The 23,430-nt window shown below is 38.6% G+C and overlaps 1 protein-coding gene across 23 annotated transcripts in view; it reads right to left on the bottom strand.

The window, feature by feature from the left end:
• PTPRM (protein tyrosine phosphatase receptor type M) overlaps positions 1–23,430 on the bottom strand; it is a 440,472-nt gene that overhangs the window by 298,895 nt on the left and 118,147 nt on the right. For all 23 annotated transcript variants that reach the window (XM_086892393.1, XM_086892399.1, XM_086892410.1 and 20 more), the window contains exon 3: positions 7,637–7,902. In XM_086892393.1, the coding sequence (XP_086748519.1) occupies positions 7,637–7,902 (266 nt within the window). The remainder of the gene's footprint in view (positions 1–7,636; positions 7,903–23,430) is intronic.

Genomic DNA, 23,430 nt, shown 5'->3' with positions numbered 1-23,430 from the left:
ATGGGGCTTTGAGAAACCTGGTTTTATGGAAGGTGCCCCAGTCACAGCAGGAGCTTGGAGTCTGGAGCTAGATGATCTTTAAGGTCCCTTCCAACTCAACTCATTCTATGATTATACAAACATGACAGCTTATTCCAAGTGTAGTAATATAATCCCTCTTCTGTTCACAGGCTGTGAAATACTATCAATTGCTGTATACAAAATCAGTATTTTGTTTTATTTGGATAGATGAATGAAGATTATGGACCAGATATCTGCTAACTAAACATTTTCCCTTTTTAAATTAAAAAAGGAATTTGATCCTATGCATTACAGGTTTCTGAAAAGTCCTGATGAGAGTGCTACACATGATGAGAGAGAGAGAGACCTGAGAAACACTTCTGGTAGCCCATTTACTCACTGAAAACCTTACAAAAGGGATGTCAAGACTCTTCACAAATCTGGATCAGTGTTCCTAGTAAATTCACTAGAAATGAAACCTAGAAACTTATTTTGCATCCAATATTCTCCATAATTTCCCATTTGAAAAGTAGCTTGCCATGTAGACATTAACTTTTTCACTGCCACCTCCAAACTTTGCCTTTTCTCATGGCTGATGCAACACCTGCAGGCAATACAAAAGACTCCAGTCAAATCAGAGAAAACACTCCAGCAACGTCAGACTGGGCGGCCCTTGGATTTTTTGCCTATTATTCCACCACCTTATCAGTCCGGAAACAACTGGTTAAAACACGGAATTCATTTGCTCAGGAAAAGCTGCTGAGCACTGCCCTGAGAGCTGTTTTACACCGTTGTCCCCGCAGCAGGCCTGCCAAACAGGAACCAGGGAAGCGGCTTAGCGCTGCACTGTCCCTGATCCTCCCTGCTTCACTGAAGAGCAAAATTAGCTTTTCATTCCTGCCACTTCCCCTTGCTACATATGAACAAAGAAAGGGGGTCTGCTCACCAACAAAAACGCTTACTGATGAAAATGTGCAACTCAAGATAACTCGTTTGTTCCAAAGAACAATAGAAATAAACAGGTTTTGTTGCCACACAACCTCACTCTGTAAATTCCTGCCTTTGTTGCTGCAAAATTACAACACTTTCAGTCAAAAGGTGGATTGTACCTAATATAAACACTGTCCTTCACACAACTTAAAAATAGCACTTTGCAAAAACAAGAAAGAGAAAGGAGTATTAAGCTCAGGTTGCAATCCTGCCCCCCCTGCATCCCCAGTGCAGGCAGTGCTGCATCGCACGCTGCACTCTCCTCTCTCCCTGCTGGGCTTTACTGCACAGGGCACCGTTCTTTGACTGCACTGTACAAGGCAGAAACTGGGAACAGTTTCTCTCCAGAAAATTGGCATTGACTTGTACCCTGTGGGTTGAATTCTCCTCCCCTTTCTGACTCACCCTAGGACTACCTGCCTTATCACAGCAGCAGCAAGTGCTTTCTCATCAAAGCCATATGAAAGCAGGTTCCTGACCTGGACCTTCCCGGGCCTGCAGAGGTCCATCACAGCTTACTGACGTGGGCTGCCTAAATTGTGTTCAGGCCTCCCTGGCTGGGAATTCACATCATGCCAACTTCCCTCCCCAACTCTCCTGCACAACTATCACCTGGCCCTCACACCTGCACTCAAGAACATGAAACAACATTTTGGAGGCTGCTGCCAACCCAAGACCACAAAGAAACAAGCAAGCCAGACAGAAAACTGAACTCCTGACATTAAGGCTTGTTAAATCTTATTCTTCTTTTTCTGTTTTTTAAACCAGTTGCTGTCTTGTGTTTCTCTACTGAAGGCCTGAATGCTTTTCTGGTTTAGAGGCAAGGGACAGGAGTAAATAACAGAGCCTTGTGTATATGACAAAAATTGCATGCCTCCTTACTTGTGACCATTTTTAGACTGCTGGGGGCTTTTAATTTAGGTATGTGGTTTGCCCTGGTGCATCTTTCTCAAAACAGCTATTCCCAAAGCATGTGAGTCAATGAAGAGGAACTATTTAAGATGCCTGACACAGGTTTGTTTTTCAAAATGCAATATGCATTTCAAAGTTTCTTTGGAGTTCAAAGCACAGTTCAGGAACTGTATGTCTGCAGTTGAATGCAACACATGAGAATGTGAGCCTAACTTTTACTGAATAAGAAGCTTAATGCTCTGTCCTAGATGAGGATTTAAGCACATTGCATGAGCCAAACTCCAAGAAAAACATGTACAAAGCCGGTTATGAAACAAATGTATGTTTAAGTTCAGATTAAAAAAGTTAGGTTGGATCTACTGCTTCCTATTCCCTAAACTCCTAATTTACAAGGGGAAGTGTCAGAATGGTGAAGGGTAAATCTCATCTCTGTGAAGTGATACCATGTAACTCCTTTGTGTCCTCACTAAAAAGGATCAGGAGTTACTGACAGGCTCTTACCCCATTTTTTCAGTCCAGCTTCATAGGATTTTACATTTAAAGATGGTGCAGTGGCACAGACAGTTGTGTTACCTCACTGGAAGCTATTTTTAATATTTTCAGTTCAATTTCAGGATTTTAAATCTGCAGTGTTTGTTGTTTTATTTAAACAAGATTTGTTTCAGTTCAGTGCTGCCATGACTGACTTCCAGCAAAGTACAAAGCAAATAATACAAAATATAAAAACTGATAAGGGGATGGTGTGTGACTTGCAGTGGTGCGGTGTTAAATTGCTTGCTTGAAGGGTTAGAAGCAGGGAACACAATCCCCTCTCCACACTCAACTCAGTAGTAGCTTTTGCATATTGTTATGTTCCAAAATGGTAACACTTCTAAATATATTTATATATAGTATATATTTGATTTTAATATATAATAAATTTTAAATACTACTTATTGGTCTGAGAATTGTTAACTAACCTAGGAAAAAAAACCTAAAATCACCAGATTCTACTCCTGCTAAAAAATCCGAATGAGAAAAAACCTCAAAACATTAAAGAAAATAAAAACATACTCCTCCCCAAAAAAAACCCCAAAACCCTGTCACCCTCTCCTCACTAGATGAGGAGTGTTTTCATGACTTTTATCTCAAAGCATCAATTTTAGAGCCTCTCAACCTACTGAGACTGCTCCCCAAGAAACTAAAAACAATCTTGCCACTAACCAGCAAAATCTATGTAGTGCTCACTTTTCTTTTTCTATGTACATTCTAATTCTACCCAAGTTAGGAAGAGGGTGAAGGTCTTAGGAATTGTGTGAAGCTTTGTTTTGTTTGCAGGCTGTCTCCAAAGGTACAATAAACTCCTTGATGCTCTTGCTTAAGATGCACCAAACAGACAATAGCTCAGCAAACCAAACAAATTTCTCCCGGGCACGATGTTAAAAAGAGGAAGGCAATGCTCCCTCAGGGGAGCACTCCTAAAGCGATTTTATAAAACAGAAATGAGACTAGTACCTGCAGAAATACACCAGCTACTTCAAAACAAATAGCTCAGAGACCAGGAGGCACAGCAGAAAAGAACAAGCTGTGCTGATTATCTTGGACTCTCAGAAGGTGCTTGGCAGCTTGAACCCACGTTACTGCAAGCACACTGTTATCACTAACTGGACAGCAGTGCAGACATACCCTAAAATCAATGGCAGATATTAGGCAGCAGTTACTTGGAAGATCATGAAAAATTACAAACTTAAATATATCCTTCATCGACAGAATGCTTGACAATTTAAATAGTCAGCAAGTAATCAACAATTAATGTGGTTACATGCAGGTTATAATTGTGATTTGTGATATATACGTAGCACAGGTTACCCATGGTGTGCAACATACACAAATAGCTAACTGGCAAAAAGAAATGGGTACATTAAAGGAAATATATTATTTAGTTCAAAGACTGTACTTCTAACGAGTCGATTCTAAATAGAAACCAAACCTGAACAGTATTTACAAGCTTGGGCAACTGGTACTACAAAAATAAACTACTGTTAATTATTAAATCTTTTGAACACTTTGCTTATATGCGTCTGCAATACATGATTTAAACCAATAAATCTTTAGAAGCTGGATTAAAATTCAGTCCACACTACATAATCAGATTTGTAGTCAGCTACCATTTAGTGGGAGTTATTTTGCCTACGTTTTTCAACAGCAAGGCAGACACAACACACTGTTTGAAAAAATATTGAATTGTATAAATATTGTAACCCTGAAATATTATCATATATAATTTGTTCTCAGAGTTCTGTAGTACATTTTGGTTTCATTTGCATCTAGACAACTTGTAGGTGTTCTACTAAGGGAATGGAATTACAAAACATTCACAGATGTGGATGGCTACACAGGTGATGTGATGTAAAACACAACAAAGACAATCACAGAATTACACTGCTTTGTCCCTTCACCTATTAATGTCATGTCTTCTCTCAGAGATTACTCATTGGGAAACTACAACCTTCATACAAGAAAAGTTAAAAAGGGCTCCATCATTCCTTGAAAATCTTCTTAAGGAGCTTTTCTTAATTATATTCAGTAAGGTCAGACAAACTCAGAAAATCACTGGGAGGAAGTCTTGCATATTTTGGAGGTTTTGTGTGGAACATTAAGGATTTGTGCCAAAGGAGGTTGGAGTGTTGGACTCAAATGAATAGCAGTTTAGGAAACAGACTTGGTACTATATTATATACCCATCAGATGAGTCCTGTGCCTTTCCCACTATTCCTGCCATCACCGGAGCTGTCACCTAACTTGGGCCATATTGTCACAAGATCCACGTATACCCTCTCTCCTCTTCCTGCCCTTCTCCCAGCTGCTTGCAGCTAACATCCTGTCTTCCCCCACAACAAACTCCGTGAAGAAGAAAAAGCATGAAAACTGATGAAAGGAGTTCAAAAACGATGAAAAATTGCAAATGTCAGCACTCAAGTGAGGAAATTGCGACACAGATCTCTGAGAGGATGGAGGCAACCAAAAACGAAGACAATTAACTGTAAGCTCTTAAAATGGTGACAGCACTTCCTGGAAAATAAATGAGCTTATTTACAATGAAACCAGTGAAGCTACAGTATTTAACAGTGATTCCCTGCACTGCCATGGATGTTACCATAGCATGAGATCTTCTGGCACATCAGCTAAATTGCAGTACCTAACCAGGTAGTATTTCAGACTATACACAGTAAATGCAAAGAAAATTACTTACTATACTCCACAATGAAAGAAAGATTATGCAAAAATGTCAACATTTCCAGCAGCAAGGAGAGCACACAGAATCCATTACAGACAGGCTCAGGCATCTATTACACATTAGCTGATGAGTGGCAATCTGCTAAACTGCAGTGCCACATCCAAAGCATGTAAGGGTTCACCTACAAATAATGAACAGTCCAGATGGTCAGGTCTTGAGGAAAAAGAGGATGGGAAAGGTTATCCTTCTGTTTCTATGGCCAAATACCCATATTACTCAGACATCAGTTAGATGTATCATATAGTCAGAAATCTGACACAAGTTATTATTAATAACATTAGTAATGAACATTTGAAACCATTGGAGGTTTTGTGTGTTTTTAAGAACATGTTAATTTACCTTAAAACTAACAGTCAGTCAAGTCGTCTTCTACTAAAATCCCCCTGTCCACATCAGCCTTTTGATTCAAAGCTAGAGTGAGACTTTGAAGCATAGCCCTCTTCTTTACTGACTGCTGATTCCTCAGCAGTTCTGCTGCATAAAACCAGACTCCTTTCAGAAGACAGAAAACCGGATGCTCCTCTACTAATTCACTAGACAGATGGGAACATTTCAGACTTGAGCATAAATGACACAGTCACACATTTACCCAGTATTCAGTACTCCTGAACCACCCACCATGTTCACAAAACCTTCCAGTAAATTCCACATTATAAACCACTGAGCTACATCCAATGTCAGCCAAAAAATTGTCTGTGGGATGCTCTATCCTCTTCTCCCACCATCCATTGAGGCTAACAACACAGACTGGTCTTCACTATTTCAGTCAAGACAGAAAGGCTTTTTGGCAGCACTGGAAGGAATTCTCAACACTGGCATCAAATTGTTAACATGAGATCTTGATGTAAGAGCAGAGAATTGTGGGTGTGTCCTGAGCTGGGAAAAGGCACTTGAAGATTATGGATACCAACTCCCTGCTCCTCACAGGACTACCTAAAACCAAACCAAATGACAGAGAGCACCATCTAAACACTTCCTGAACTCTGACAGGCAACAAAATACATACTGCCCTTTCATGCTGAGAGATGTATGACTAAACCAAGCTTGGACTTTGTGATCAGGATACAGCCTTGTGCTCCAGAGTCAGGTAGCACACAGCTTCTCCCACACAGCTGAGGTGAACCTCAGCTCTGCTAATATGCCTGCCCTTCCTCAAAAGGCACAAGAGTATTACCTCATCGAGCCTGCAGACAATTATAAAAGATCCTCATCATGAAGTTTGCTGAGATGTCCTTAAGCTTACCCTGAATCCTCTCCAGGAAGTCCTGACAGTGCAGTTGCAGCAGAACACTGGATGCAAATACAGACCCTGAGAATAGCAGCTATCCAACCTAGGAACACACTATCAGGCAAGAGAAAATGAATATGGGTGTTCTTTTGGGTCTGCAAGTATTGCATCAACTGCCAGGCATCTCACATTCCAAGAATAAAATGTTCCTAGCCCTCCAAACTCATCTTTTGGAGTATGACTTTCTGTTTCATTTTGGGTGAAATAATCATAGGGGAAAGACTCCAGAAAGGTCTTCAGCATTTTTTTTTTCCTTAGAAGAAAAGAGTTCAAAAAGGACAGATTGAGTTCACTTGAGACATCCTCACGATCAGATGCTGCAGCTGCAGAAAGGAGTCCACTGAAGCCTCCCAGAGTACCTTACTTACTCTAAGTAAGGTGACAATATTCAATACAGGCAAACAAATAAAATACAATTCAAACTTTCGAAACTTCAAGTGAAGATGGGGGAACCTCAGTAACACCTGTATGCTACTGGCCTGCTCTTATTAAAGTAAGTTACTTGTTTGTGGAGACATAGACTTTTTCACAGGAAGAAGGAGAAGAAACATTGAACTACTATAGAACAGTAAATAACTGTATAATCTAAACCTTCCTACAGAAAAGCAGCACTCTAAGGGACTGTCAAGTGAAATTCCCCCTGAATCTTTAGGATGCACTCAAAACATCATTCCTGTGACAGATATGATTATATTTATGTTTACTACTGGACAAATGGATATTGCATTCAGAGTTAAGACTTGAACTGAGGATTCAAAGGATTCTGCTGGTTCGAAAGCAACAAGTATTGCTGATCTAAATCAAACTTGAAGACTGTAGTGTAACAAAAATTGCTGCATCCCTAATGAACTGAAAGAACGAGTGAATTTATTACAGAGAAACAGAGTTAATTGACTGAAATCAATGGCAAAATTTCTAGATTTTTTCAACATAATTAGTTCATCCACATTTAGAGCATGTGTGCACTTCATACACTTCTATAAATATATGTAAACATATAAACACATCCATATGTATGCAGAAACAAACATTTAGCATCATGTACAAAAATGTGATTAAGATGATGATCAACTAGAAATACTGAAAGGTACTTTGATTTAAAGTTAAAATGACGATTAACAACCATTAGGTATTATGAGAAATGAAATTTCATAAAAGGTAAGACATACCTGATAAAAATTGGGCCAGAAAGTACTAATTGCCAGTTCTGCTCTATTCCAAGTGGCAGTGATAGATGTGTTCCAGACTGGGTTACCAATAGGACCATCATTAACCTTCACATATACATTCAAAGTGCCAGGGCTAGCTCCACTCTTGCTTGAAACATAATAGTGAAAATCAATACAATGTGTATCATTTTCTTTCAGATGGGGCATCAGGAGGTGAGCTTTCTGTCCGGCAAATCTTCCAGATGTGTTCACCAGCATGAAGGAACCTGCAAAAACAAAGCGACTGATTCAATTTCTTCCTTATTTTTCTCTTCTTAATATGGTAGTATCTGTAACTAAAGCATAAAATAATAATAATAATAATAGTATTCTTCAACCATTTTTCTTCTACTAACGTAAGAGTAATTTTTATTTGGTAGGTATTTCATCTCAAATTTCTTTTGCAGAATCTCAAAATTCTTTTGTAAAGCTAGTAAATACTACAGCCTTTATTCTATAGTAAATACTACAGTCTTTATTCTACAGGTGGGGAAGGAAAGAGACAAAAACCCCCAAATGCTGAAGCAATCTGCACTGCAATAAACCTACAGATGGTAGTACAGAATCAACTGCAGGTCTCAGCTATCTGAGTGTTTCTACATGCACGGTCTCTGCTGGCTTTGCCTGGCAAGGTTGTGGTAGGGGGGGAGCTACAGGAGTGGCTTCTTGTGAGGAGCTTCCCCACATGTCCGAGGCAGCCAGCAGCAGTCAGCTCCGCGGCAGCCCCACTGCTGGCCAAAGCCAAGCCCAGTGGTGATGGTGGCAGAGCCTTTGGGAGAACATAATTAGAAAGGTGGGAAAAAAGAAGAACTTCAAACCGTAGACACAGGGAGGAGTGAGAATACGTGAGTGACACAGCTCTGCAGACACCAAGGTCAGTGCAGAAGGAGGGGAGGAGGTGCTCCAGGCCCTGGAGCTGAGGTTCCTCAGCAGCCCAGGTGAGGACCAGGGTGAGTCAGGCTGGCCCCTGCAGCCCATGGACTCCAGGGATGGAGCAGAGATCCACCTGCAGCCTGTGGAGGGCCCCACACCAGATCCACCAGATGGCCAGAGGAGGCTGTGACTTTGTGGGAAGTCCACACTGGAGCAGGTTTACTGCCAGGACTCAAGACCTGGGGTGGGACCCAGACTGGAGCAATCTGTGCCTGCAGGACTGCATCCTGTGGGAAGGGACCCCACACCAGAGCGGGAGGAGACTGCGAGGGTCCTGCTCTTGATGAGGAAGGAGTGGCAGAGACAGCGTGTGATGAACTGACCTACTTCCTGCCCCTCTGCACTGCTGGGAGGGAAAAGAGAGAAAACCCAGGAGTAGAAGCTGACACCAGGATGAAGGGGAGTGCACTTAGTGTCCAGCCAGGGTCAATCCACAAGGATTGCAATGAAATTTAAGAGAATTTTATGTGTTCGGATGGTTGGATGCAGTATGTGATACAGAGTTTAAAATGTTCTCAGCCCCTTAGCCTTCCTCTAGCTAATCACAAGTCACCTACTTGACTAAGTATGACAATTGTCTCCTGTCCTCAAAAGCTCACAAAAGAATGAACAAATGTAAATACAAGTAAACCAGAAAGCTTTACAGGTAAAATAAAAAAGGGGTGGGGTTGAATTTTATATTATGGTCACAAAGCAGCAGATGACAAGAAATGTCATGAAAGTAAAAGTATTCAAACAAAGTTACATTCAAACAACTCTCACATGAGCACTAGTCATTTTATACACTATTTTTCAGTGCTCATTTATGTGTTTCATTGAAGTACACCTTCAAAATAATCATGCTGCAGAACTAAGGAATTTGAAAGACTGTACAGATGTTAGCAAAATACAACATGATTTCTGAGACATTCATATTTCTGGGTTGAACAAATGAAAAGGAAAGAATTTTATTAACAGATAACCTATCATATCACAGAAGGAAATAAAATTCAGTACCTACTTTGGAAAGAAAACATATCAATAAAATGCATGAGATAATTTAAACCCTGCATTTCTCATAAGTTCAGAAATGGATATGTTATAGTTCCCTGCTACAAACGCATAGCTAAGTGTTCTTAGAAAAATAAAAGTACGCACACATTTGTCACATAATTAATAGAAACTAAGTTTTCTCCTTTTTCTTTTTCTTTGATGAGTGATAATACCTCTTACTGAGATGCAAATCATTTCTTAAAATGGAATGTTGGAGAACCTTTGTGCAGACTGCAACTTTATCCTAAATAAGTTAAACTATTCAATAATCTTAGTTTTGCAGTTGAATTTAAATTATTTATCACGTGTAATTTCTAGACAAGTTCATAAAATTGACAAAAACGGAACTTACTTATAATACAAAGGAATATAAATATTTTACTTCCTAAAAGGTGTTACTCTATATTTAATTCACAGTCTGTTTGTTACTATAATATATTGGGGAAAAATCCTTATTCATTAGCAACATGAAGTCACTGAATATGCTATTTTTTCTTTAAACAGACAGAAAAGAAACTAATATTCCTTCCATCAATTAGTACATGCTCTGCCATTCAATTAATTTATTTACATTTAAAACATAAACCCCTTGAAATAGGTATAATTTGCTAAGTTATAAGAGCAATACTTAAAGCATTCATGAATTCACTAAAAATTAACTGTTAAGATTTTTCATATGGAAACTATCAATCCAACGAACAAAAATCCCCCAAGTATACTTTCTCACAGTGGATCAGTTCTCCAGAACAGCTTATCATATTCTGGGGTACATAAGAAATACACATAAAAAATAACTGAAGCTATACACTGGCATATCTAGAAGGAAACAGTTATCTGCCAGAATTGAAGGATTCCACAAGAAAACACGTACAGTTATCATCAACCGAGCACTCATTCCTAAGAAGAAACAGCAAGTGCACGTCTTGCTATAAATACACTTGTTTTATCACACTTACTTAATTTCTCTAGCTGCACTTCCATGTTTAAACACATGGATGATGGTCATTTCCTCAGCCAAAAAGTTTTAATGGGATTTACTTGGGTTTAGTCTTCAGGGCTATGTTTAGGCACTAGATGCAGTGTAGTAAAACCTAATGGTGCTTGTCATTCATTAAATTCAGGCTATTTTAGTCCATAACCTTGCTAAATCACCTGTATTTCATCATTTTAGCTAAGGAGTTGAAATCAACAAAGCAGTGACTTTCCTGAAGTCACTGCTGCTGTTTACAATTCCTCACTGAAAAATGATTCTGTAGAAATTCAGCAAATATTTGGTTCATGTAAATATCAATTCTAACAAGATGCAATACTTGAACAAAAAAATGGATTTGCTTCAGAATAAATGGGCAATTAATATCCTGGTAATTCTCATTAGCATAAATGGACATTTTCTGTGCAATACTGGACACACAAAGATGGTCAAAAGATAGAGTGGCAGAAGAACTGAAAAAAAAAAAAAAAAGATGTTTAAAAAAGGAAATCTGACAAATGGAAAAGCAATATGCTACCCTACAAAAATGATGGGAATGGCATAAGAGAGATTTTCCAGTCACTTCTTCGAGTTTTCACCATGTCACTTCACCTTGTTAAGAGATCCTTTTTACATTAGGAATGTCAAACACAATGAAATTGAATGCAGTATCATTTTTCATGCATGAAGAAAATGTGACTAGTGAGCACAGAAAGTTACTTTGCTGATTTTTCACCAGTTATATATGGTTGAGGACAAATTATTAGTCTTCCTAATAAATATTTTTTAAAAAAGTATTAGCACTTAACTTGTTTAGGCATTACTATTGGTTGATTTTGACTCTCAGTATTTGAAAAATTTTCTAAATGATGGAGAGCAAAAAAGTCTGATTTTAAGAACAGATATTCTGTGTATTACTTTATTAATAAAACATCCTTCAGGTGCCGAAGGGCATCATAAATGCTGTGACAGGACACTTCACAGAATCACAGAAAGGCCTGGATTGGAAGGTACATACAAAAGATTACTTTTTTTATCAAAACAGGATTCCTTAAATGCCAGCCAACCCTACAGCCACCACTCACAAGAGATTTTGACTGATTGCCCAAGACCAAGTGTGGAGGAGCTGTTCAAGACGCTGGAACTGCTGTGCATGAGCAGATGAATTGTGAGGCTCAAGAAGAATGAGTACCACTTTCAGACAAGGCAAACTCAGTAAAGGTGTTATTTATTTACTGTACTTCATAAACAAACATGTACACAGTCCACCTTGAAGTACTGCAGAAAGCAAAGGACCTGAATTAAGTAACAGTCCAACTTGCACTTTAACTCCCAAAGCTTGCAAACAAAACAGGTTTTGTCTTCAGGATTTTCTCTTACTATTTACTAATATTATAGAAAAAGGAAAACACATTTTTGGGTAACATTTGAAAATTACAGGGCTGCTGTAATTTGAGAAAACTCTCAAAACACAACTATCACTACCTAAAGAAGCTGGAGCTTTCACTCAAATGCACCACTTCCAGACATCACCCAGCAGGCATGTGCACACAAACATCAGACACCTGAACCCCTGAACTGACATAATCAGGTGTCCCAAAATACACCAGCTGAAAGTCTTCCCTTCAGTGCCTCAGTTAACACCCATCAGTTCTGCTCATTAACTAACTAACCATTACTGTCTCCAGGTGAATTTTAAGTCTTCTTTTGAGCAATATTTACTCAAATTAAATTTAACATGGTAATTTCAATCATTATTTATTACCTATCCTAAAAACATCATTAGTCTCCACTTTCAAGTTGTTTATCTTCCAAATTTGCAACTATTCAAACTCTTGGAAAAAAATCCATTAAAAATCCACCGTAAGTCCTGTGTATTTTTTTAAAAGATCAATTCATTTCTACCCATAATGCCAGCTTCATTTTAGCAGAACAATTAATAAGACTAATAAGCCTTATAATTCTTTCACTAAATTCAATTCTTAAAATTCTCCCTCATCTCATATGCATAGACACATCTTCCATTACTTTGTTAGAAACTGCTTTGATCAAGCTCAAACATGAAATCATTTATTTCTTTATCCTGGAATTTCTGCAGCCCCTTTTCCAATAGCCATTATAAACAAAAAAAAAAAACCAAACAAACCCTGCCTTCTGATGAATGCTGTTTGTTTTTTCAAGCCTTTTCAATATTTATTGATTTTGGAAACTCATCCTGTAATCTCTTTTTCTGATTTCTTCATGACTATTCTATGTTTTCAAAAACCATACTGACATATTCAAGGCTGCTTCTTATATAACTAATATTACCTCTTCACAGAAAGCTAAGCAATGTATTGTAGAGGCATACAAAGTTCACAAGCTATTAGAGAAATCAACTGCATGAGCATAAATTCTGAGAGAGCTGTCTCAAGTTTCAAATTCAACTTCTGAAGCAATCACTTTATCAACAATTTTAGGAAAAACAGAAATCACAGTAACATAAGACTTGAAGACAGGCAGACCCAGACCCAAGGAGAGTTTTAAACACTAAGCTTTCCAGCAGCATCTCCCTTGGTCTGGAACAGGCAAATTCTGGTTGAGCATTCTAAAGCAGGGAGTAGGTATATATTCCAAACACTTAACACTTGAAAACTAATTGAAAGTAACTAAAATTAGAGGACACTATGGATCTTTCCAAAGTCCTAGTATAATGGAATCATTTAGGTTGCAAAAAACTAGACTACTGTTGATATAGAACAAAGTTAATGCTATGTTTGTATAAAACCTTCTGAAGGTCAGGACAAAGAGATCACACACGAACTGCAATTCCACTCATGACCACAACTGGGGAGTTTTCTGTTTGGTTAGTTTATTTGTTTATTTGTTTTTAACAGGAAACCTGACTTGCCTGAATAAAAAGGAAATGCATCTACAAGGAAATTCTCTGCTTGATAAGAAAGGTCAGGTGTGGTGTGGACAACAAAATCTCCAAGGAATTGTGCTACTCCTCTTGTTCCTGGAGAGTCACTGTAGATGCAGCCCAGGCCTGAGGCAGTAAAGCAGCAACACCACAGGGGCAAGGTTTCCTTACCAGCCCTTCATTCAGAAAACCCACATACCTCTGCTGGGAGAGATTCTCACTTTTAAAGGAACTGTGCTCCTTCTGGGTTTCAAAGAAATAAGTCTGGTGCAGGGCAATGGGTTTTTTTCATTTCTGTCATTCCACATTTGGCATACCCTAATATGCTCTGCAGCTTCACCAATATCTTCTATAGCCAGTGGGAATTGCGCTACAAACTGCTAAGACTGAGAACTGATATCACTCACGATAAAGTTTCCCCAACAAGGTATGCAAAGTTTTCTTCAAATTCTCTCTAGAGTCCTCATGATGCAGTCAGCTGGATTTCTTTAAAGGTGACCTAATGTATTTCAGCAGCTATAATATTTTTTTAACTTTTATGCTATGACTGGATTTCAAACATGCCAGAGCTTTGAGACAGATCTGTCTGCACCTTTTCCTTAAAATGAATACACCAAAAAATACCAAAAGTGCATGAAAGAAATGGTGTTTTATTGGAACATAGACTTGAAAAACTGTCTTCTGTCTGAAAACCCAGATTCTTTTGAGAGACAGAGGTAAAATACAGCCATTTGAAAACAAATACCTTTTCTGCCCAACTATGTCTTTGCAACAAGGGCCCTTTTCCTCCAGACCTGCTTGGCACACTAGCAATCTTCAATAGCCCTTAAGGATTCAACAACTTTACTCGTTCTCCTCTGGGTTAACAGAAAAATCTTCCCTCTTCTCATCATCTCTGGCCTAGTTTTGTGTTTCTTCCCCATGACTCTAAGAAAACTTCCAACGTGTGAGCTCTCCAGTTCACACATCTATTACTGCCTATCCTATTGTTCCCTGGAAAAGCTTCTCCCATAGCCAGATGCTCTCAAAGAAATCCTTTTTTCCACTTCTGAGAACTTTCCCTAACCAAAAGCACACAGTTACCCACCATGGACTTTACCACAGCATATAACACACAGACAAAAAATTATTTTAAAAGACACCTTGAACCACTCATTGTCAACACAGAGAACGACAGTATGTGTGTGAAGAGTTTTGTGCGTGTCCCTTCTGTTTTCAAGGAAATGAGGCAACCTTTCGAACGTCACTAACAGAATAGAACTTGTTCAGCACAAAAGCTCTCTCCCTGACTCAGAGGCTACATTCACAGATGTTTCCTTGCCTTGTTTGTTCCTAATAGGGCACAGATCCACTGGTTGATTGTTTAGCCTGTGTACCTGCACTGAGACTAGAAGAGGTCTGCTAGACACATCTGCTGATCTACCCTGAACAAAAGTAAGGGAAGTCAAAATACAGGATGTGGTACATAAAGGATTAAAGGGTAAGGACAGAAATAGTAACAATCAGCATTGTAACAGACAAACAGGCCTTGCTTTAAAAAAAAAAAAAGCCAACCCTTGGATGTACAGTTGAAGGAGACTGCAAGTATTGCTGTAACTACAGCAGCTAAAGATCTAAGACCTCTGTGAAGTGCTCACCATAGTAAGTGAATTGATCAGAGCAGCAAAAGAGAACACAGCTAATGTATTAAAAGCTGAATTACTGAAGCAACTGTTAATGAAGAAATCCTAGTAAATTTGGATGAGGTTCTGCTAGTGGGATTTTTTTACATCACTGTTAAATTAGATGCTGTTTAACTTCCTTAACAAGGATGTAAGAAGAGATGTAAACCTGTTTCTGGGAAAAAATGAAATTACACAAACACTGGCAAAAAACCCACAAAGCATCTGAGTAGCCAAATCTATGCTACTCTCAGGAACCAGGGTGAATCCTCATCTCCCTGCCTGACAGACACAGGGCTGCTACAGTTCCAGATCCCCAGATCCAGCTGGTTCCCAACACTGGCAGACAGACATACAGCAAGAGAGGAGAGAGACAGCCTGACAGATCAAATACAGACAGAAAAACAATGCTTTTATCAGCTTCCCTGTGAACACACCAAGCACTCACACAAAGCATTGGCAGCCCTGACCTGTTCCTCCTTTCCAGCTCAGGGGAATCTCACTGCTAGAGGAACCTACACCCTGCTCCTCCCCAGGCTCTAGCCCCTACATCCAAAAGCCCCTGACTTTCATGGTCCCACAGCAGCTCCTGACACTCAAATCTCTTCTCCCACTCTCAGGTTAGCTTGGTTTGCAGTTTATGAGCGTTCACACACACACACACACACACACATACACACACATAGACACACACTCTGAAAATCTGAGTGCATCCACAGACAAGATTGTTGAAACTGGGTTTAGTAAGAACACAGGATCGATTGCTATAATCAAGCATCAGGCAGAGTCTCACCAGCATACTGAGCAGTCAGATACGTACAGGATGAGACTCTTTTTATCCCTTTATCCCTCTATTTCTGCCATGCTTGCTCCTTCCCAATCCAACTTGACTCCTGCCTCTGGTCCCCATATTCACAGCTGCACATGAAGTGAAAGCAGCACACAAAATGGCAAGCTGTGTTTTCCAATGAGTCGCTTACCCTATCAACTTGCATTTTATTATAACGTGGCATTCAAAGCATGGGGCAGTTGTTCTGTCACAGAAGATAAGTATCTGTAAAACTAACCAGCACACACTAACAATAGCTGCTGCAGCCCAGAAACTCTCCTTTCTCTTCTAAGCACATTCTCCTTGCTGCACCACCAGTAACATTAGTCATTATTTTTGTAAACCATTCAACCATGCAATTCAGCATTTAAGAAACAATACTCAGGAGATAAGCAGGAATCGGTTTTAACATGTTTCGGGGCAGCTCTTGGGGTAAACCAGTTACTTTTCAGATAAAAGCTTTGCAGAAGTAAATGCAGAAAGGCTGGGGAAGCGGGGATCATAGTTTGATCCATGTTACTCTTATCTGAAAAGTACCATCTCCAAGAACAGGGTTAAGTGCTACTGGTACTCTTCTCCCTTCCCAGTGACAGGCTGAAAGCTCTGCTAAACACAGAGGTTAATATAAAAAGCTTCTGAAGGCCCGAAGACAGTGAGCTTTACAACTTCTACAGAGATACAATTTTCTTTCAGCTTTAGGTCGCTAGGTTAATGTCTGGCTAACGATCGCACCCATGTATACTCTTCCTGTTCTAGATCATCCAAGCAATAAGTTACTTCTCATTTAAAAGCTGACTGTCATTTGTAAAGTGTTTTCTGGCTGATTACTGATTTCCTAGCTACTGATAAAAACAAATTGTCATCATAATACTATCAGGTGTGTAAACGGCACACTACATGCAAATGGCAGGCATCTTTGAATTTCACTCAAATGTCTGACAGTTTTTCACACATCTGTAAAGCAGAAAACAAAAACTATTGTATTGCCTACGGCACTAAATCCCCCAGTAACAGAGAACCTTCTGAAATCCTGCTGGATTTATCAGTAATTTTAGAAGCATATCAGCTTCAAGGGATTTTTTGTTACTGGAGTAATTTACTCATGGTTTCATAAGCGTGAATAAAGATAACTCACAAAAAATCTTCCTTATCTATTCAAAAGAGTATGTTAAACATTGCATTGCCGTCTACTGTGGATCTGTGGAGCTGTTTTGTTTTCACTCTACCCTCCTCTTTTGAATCAAAGCAGCCATCTTTGTCTCATCTGTTCAATACACTCATCTTACAACTCCCTTAGCATGGGCCATGTGTCACTTCAATTCTTTTACTTCCACATAAAAAATCCTGCTCAGAAATTAGAAGCTCACCAGTATAATTACAATCAGAGTGGCTTCCCTAAAACATACTTTTATGCTCTGTTTTTCTAAATTGAATCACTCATTGAGACTCCAAACCACAAGTAGTGGGCTTTCTTCCCCAGTTAAACTACAAATTACTTCAGATTAGTATTCACAGCATTTTTCTTCCACAGAAACACTTCAGAGACCTTAGACAAGACTTGCTGAGCAAAATTTTAAGCACATCAGGGCCTGTGTTTCACTGATGAGCAACAGGATGGCTCAGGACCTTTACTCCTGAGCTCGTGTCCCACAGGAAATCATTGTTATACCAGCACAAAGGCACACACACACCCCATGGCAACCACAGGACAGTTTAAGCCATAATGGATCAGATACTGCACTTTCTGCAGGCAAAGTTACACACTTTAGTCAACCTATACTGTAACAATATGAAAGCTTTAAAACTGATGGAATAGCATGTCCAGTTGGGGCTATTACTTCCATCTTAAATAAATCACAAAACAAACAACCCCCCTGCCCCCATGAATTCAATCTGCTTTTAAAATGAAATTTAACACTAGTTTACACCAAGATTTATACCTGCCTGTGTGTGCATTTATCAGCTTGGAATATTGCCTTAGCTGGGCTTTGTACAGGAATTACAGACCCATTACACCTCCATTTTTCCATTTCTTTTTTTTTATTTTTAAATGCACTTATACCTTTGCCACAAAGGCAGCTGACAGCATTTTCTACAAATTGGTATATAAAGCCATATTTCACTTAGGTATTCTCCTCTTACAGATCTTGATACACTTATCAATGACAAAGAGATGAATGACATATCTTAAGAATTCACATTTGTTTTTTCTACATGATTTTCAAATTCTAAAGCAAATGAAAAATACGCAGGTATTTGTTATCCAAGGTGTAAGTTATGTGAAAGAATTTCACTACAAGACAAATTAAAAAAAAATATTTAAAGCATAAAGATTGTCTTTCCTTAAAGAATATATTAAACTACTCATTCAACATAACATCAGCTCTAAAATAAAATTCTTTTTACAAAAAAACACCTTCTTGGCAGGAAGAAAATAAAGCCTATGGTTGGCTATTTTATTCTTGACATGGTAACCATTACAGTACAGTCTTATCTTTAAAGGCTCTTATCTAGAAGAGATTACGTCACAAACTACATCAGAAAAAATGAACACTGTGCAGGTTGCCAATTTATCTGTGTTTATTCACACAATAATTTCCTTCACTGTGGCAACCGGCAGACTTCCCAAAGCCATTTGCACACTGATAAAATGGGAATTTAGCTTCTCATTCTTTTAAAGAAACTTTTTCCAAGCCCCAGATGGAACTGGTTTTAAGTCTTATACTACCATGGCTATTTTCCATGTCCTAATTAGTCTCCACTTGTATCCACCTTAAATACAGAAGGAAAAAACCTCTAATTCATTTAGCTGGTGTACATAACAGTTAACATATTTACCAAATGAACTTCATGTTGGGCTTCCTGCCTGTGCAGCCCCATGGAGGATACTGTTTAATGTACTTATTTTCAAGTTCTAGTCTGCTAGAGACACATTAAAGATATTAATTTGGGCCTGATTCATCACTGAAACAAGCCTTCCAGTTTCCATGACTCATGATCCCAGGAACTGAGATTGTCATTCAAGAGAACAACAGAATCAGGGTGGGTTTTTTTCAAAAAGGGAAAGCATAAGACTCTAATTAACACAAGGGCTTAACGATGTGCTTAAGTACCATTCAGGAAAGCACTTAGATACTTAATTTGTCTTCAATAGGATTAAAAATTCAGAAGGTGCATGCTAATATTTCTGCAGTAAGCTTTCTGGACTTCTGAGATCCTGCCATTGCAGGAATCTGACATTTCACAGCTTTATTAAAAATTGCTAATTGAAATGTCACTGTGTTAAAGCACACAATTTTCAAAAATTACATTTTATACTAAAGGTGGCTGGTGGTCTGCAAGAAAAATTAAGGATTTGTAGAAGTGCTAAAGCAAAAAAAAAAAGTTTGGACAATTGACTTAAACTCTTGACTTTTTTCTTTTTTTTTCCCCCAGAAATTAATCTGGAAGTGAATATTCAGGCATGTGAGTGATTTTAAAGGGGAAAGAGATATAAGTAAGTGTTTTCCCTACTGAAAAAGGGGAATGAAAAGGTGTCTTTACATGTATTTAAATTAGGCTGCAGAATAAATAACAACCAAATAGAAACCAACCTAAAGGAAAACAAATGCTCTGCACTTTTCTTCTTTGTTGACATTTAAAAGCTTCTAGGTCAACACTTGGACAAGAAAGTAAGAATCCCCTTGATTTAACTGCAAATCAGTCAAGCAGAAACTAGGAAACTAAAATTAATATTTTTCCATCACCCTACTCTTTTCTGCAGTCCTTTTGGCCTGGCATCCTCATGACCCATTCTGCTTGTTTGTGCTGCCCACAGAGCCGTGTCACTCCCCACTGAAGCTTTTAGGGGTGACTCAGGCTGCAGTTTGCAGGCACTGCTCCATCCCTTCCCTGCCAAGCTGTGCCTGGCTGGTGGGAGGACACAGGAGGCCCCCAACAGGGCCATGATCCCCAGGAGAGCAGGGTGGGCAGCCAGGAGCCCAAGGCAGGTGTCAATAACACCTGCCAAAGGGAGACAAGGAGCAGAGGGGACAGATCCTCACCCTCAAGCTGGCAGGGAAGGAAATGGGACATGAGCCATATCACAGGGCCCTCAGCCAACTAAGACCAGGAAAGACGGTCACATTACACATGGTGCATTCACTGCTATCCTTCCCCACTCCCAGGATGTTATACATATTCTGCTAACTCTTCTTTTTTTCCCTTTTTTAAAATCCCCATTTCAACTGTTTTGTTTTTTTTTTCCCAGTATGAGGGGCAGAGAGCATCCCTTACCAGCCCAGTGCCACAAAAACCCACCCCAGCTGTGATGCTCCTGCAGCAGGGAGATGAAGGCTGGCCACGGCACAGCCAAGTAGGTTTTACCACATGTACACACCTAATGGTCCTGCCTGTCATTATTAACTTGCTCTACATTAACAGCTTCTTATTTCTGGCCCCAGACATTAAGAGCAAGTTGCTGCATACAAGCAGGCATCCTGAAGCTGAACCTTGTACCAAGATAACCATGAAAACAAGCAGTGTAGGCAATAGTTGGGGTGCATGTCAAACCACTCACAAAGTGATGTTTCTCTATTTGAAACACTTCATGAAAAAATATCAGCTTCCAAACTGACATATTCACTGTGTCTGACTGTAGTTAAAGTCTCGATTCCATTAAACTTCCTTTCCTTGTCTGCAAACATGAACACTTATAAATGTATTTTCCAAAGTACTACAGACCTTTTATTGTCGTTATGCTCAAAGCCTGTTTCATATAACCAAATAAGCTACACTTCAACAGCATTTTATGGGACAAAAATTCCATTATAAAACATTATCATAATGAAACAGATTACATTAAAATATTAAAGGAAAACTAAAATTTTACAGTGAGTAACTGCTAGGCTCAATTATCTTTTCCAGTAAAACCAATACTTTCTGCTGCATTCGGACTAAAACTCTGTGTCAAAAGTAGAAATGCAAAACTGTAGTGACATAATTTCATATTCAGGCAAGCAACTTGGTTTTACTTGATACACTGTAGCATTTTTTTCTCTCACCTTATGTGTTGCCTTTTTATTTTGCCTATAACTGTTTGATTTTATTTTGGTTTGATTTACTGAACTAAATTTGCAGCTCATTCTCCTGGAATTTTTGCTGTGATCCTTTGAAGCCTGGCTACCTTAATTCTGTGAACATTTTCAAGTGTTTTATTGGTGAAGTTTCAACCAAATGTACCAAATGTTAAAAACTTACCTGCAATCAGCCTAGCAGTAACTTGCTGAGGAAATCATATCATTGTCAGAAATTAACCTACTCAAACTAAAAACTTCACTTCTAAAGGGGTATTTTTAAATCAGCTATGATTACAAGCAATACCTTGAACTCTAATATTTAGTAAAAAAATAATATACCCCATACCCCCCATTTTTTCAGGGTCTCACGTGTGTGTTAGACAGTACTTTGTATACAGAAGCATAGAGACTCCAAGCTACATTCAAACTAAAATGGAGATCAAACTGAAAAAACAGAATAAAATAAGAATAAAAAAAATAATAATTTTAAAAATTGATGGCAGATATGGTATGGTAAATACATTTGAAGTGACTTTCCTTTGTAAGTTGACTTGTTTTGAAATACAAGCCCACTCTTCCAGCTTCCTTAAGAGTCCTAAGTCTCTCCTTCAGAAAAGGTAGAAAATAAACTATAAACAAAACCACCCCTTAGAAAACACCCACTCTGAAGCACTCTGAAAAGCCCAGATCCTGAGGCAAAATTGATTGTTCGCTAAGTCTGCTGTGTTAACCTGAACACTGAGACCGCTCACTTGCTCGCTCTGTCTTTATTTTGCTTGTCATATTCTTCTATTCCTTCTTATCATCTGCTGTACACAGGAGGAAAGTGGAGAATAGTCTACTGGAAAGTGAGTGCACACTTAGCTAGCAGATGTCAGCATCTATTTCACATGTTGCACAATTAGGAATCTGTAAGTTCAGAGACTGAGGCTTAAAAACACACCAAAAACATTTCAATAAAAATTCTTGTAAACATATTCCTTTAAGGTGGGGATATTTTAAATGCATATTCTGAAATGCCTGCTCAGACACAAAAGTTGCTATGGGGAGCACAGCACAACAAACAGAGAAGTACTGAATGTTGTTTATGCACACAATGAATTACCTGTAATGCCCAGGAAGCTGAGCACCACTCTTTGCATTCTGCTTCAAGTTTACACTAACTTTTTAAACTAAAGAAGTCTGTTGAAAATGAATCCTACTTTCACTCGCTCACATAAGCCTCTTGAGATACAGAGATTTTTTCATCATTTGAAATGTACTTATTTTAAAAAGAAAAAAAATATTACAGAGCGGCAGTGACATTACCCATTTCATAACACTCAAACTTGATTTTTTTTTGGAGATTGTAACTCGGCAGACATTGCAATATGATGAGCGATTACTAGATAAATGCATCTAGGCTATTCCTACTCTTTGCTCATCATTTTTGATAAGGCCTGTCATGAGACAGCAGGCAAGCTTTAACAGAATGTAAGTTAATTTCCTGAAAGAATAATTTAAGGGAGATTTTTTATTAAACCCTAATTACTTCTACTTCATTATCACTTCAGTCGGTGGATTGGTTGATATCATTATTGTAATGGAGGTCAGTGAGAATTAATCAGTCCAGTCCTACAAATATACTGCTTCCTCTCATCTTTTTATAAGTCTGTCACCTTTTCATGTATTTCAGTGATGAAATCCAGAGAGGTCATAGCAGGGAAGTGAAAAAGCAGTGACTGAAAAGGGTCAATGGTAGATGAGCTCTTACTGTCTTTTTAAGGTAAGAACTTCATCCAGAACTTCCCAGAGTTGTATAGTCTGGCAGTACTGCTAACATATAATAATTTAATGTTTAACCTGCTTTAGCAGATGAGAAGAATGTGTTATGAGTGCCTTGGTCTTGTCAGAATTCAGGGGCAAAATGTCTGTGGTATATTCTGACAATGGATACTTCAGGAGTGACCTACAGCTTACCAAGTCTAGCTCAAGCAAGTAGACAGGAATAATCTTGAACTTTTGTTTTTTTTCTAGAATGCTCTTTTTTCCCCCACCTGAATATTTTCAAACAATTAATTTAAATGGTTACAATTTATAAGCCTGTTTCACTGATTTAGAAATCTTTCCACTTGGTTAAAAAATTGCTGTCTTGATATCCTCTGAGTAAACTTTTCATTAACAGTAGTCCATAATAACTATTGTTATCCAATCCTTAAGAATAAAGAGAAGATGAGGAAACAAAGGACTAGGAAAAGAATAAAATTCTACAAAACCTAATTCCTTTGAAAGCTTGAGTTGCTGAAAAAATATTTTTAGGAACAGCTAGGATTCCTTTGAGAGGATAAGTTGGTTTGGGTTTGGTTTTTGTTATATTTATTGCAGCTAATTA

The sequence above is a fragment of the Cyanistes caeruleus genome, chromosome 1, assembly GCF_971803275.1.
Source record: "Cyanistes caeruleus chromosome 1, bCyaCae1.hap1.1, whole genome shotgun sequence".
Taxonomy (NCBI): domain Eukaryota; kingdom Metazoa; phylum Chordata; class Aves; order Passeriformes; family Paridae; genus Cyanistes; species Cyanistes caeruleus.
Note: the sequence above shows the minus strand (reverse complement) of the source record. Positions and strands in the feature narration are given on the sequence as shown.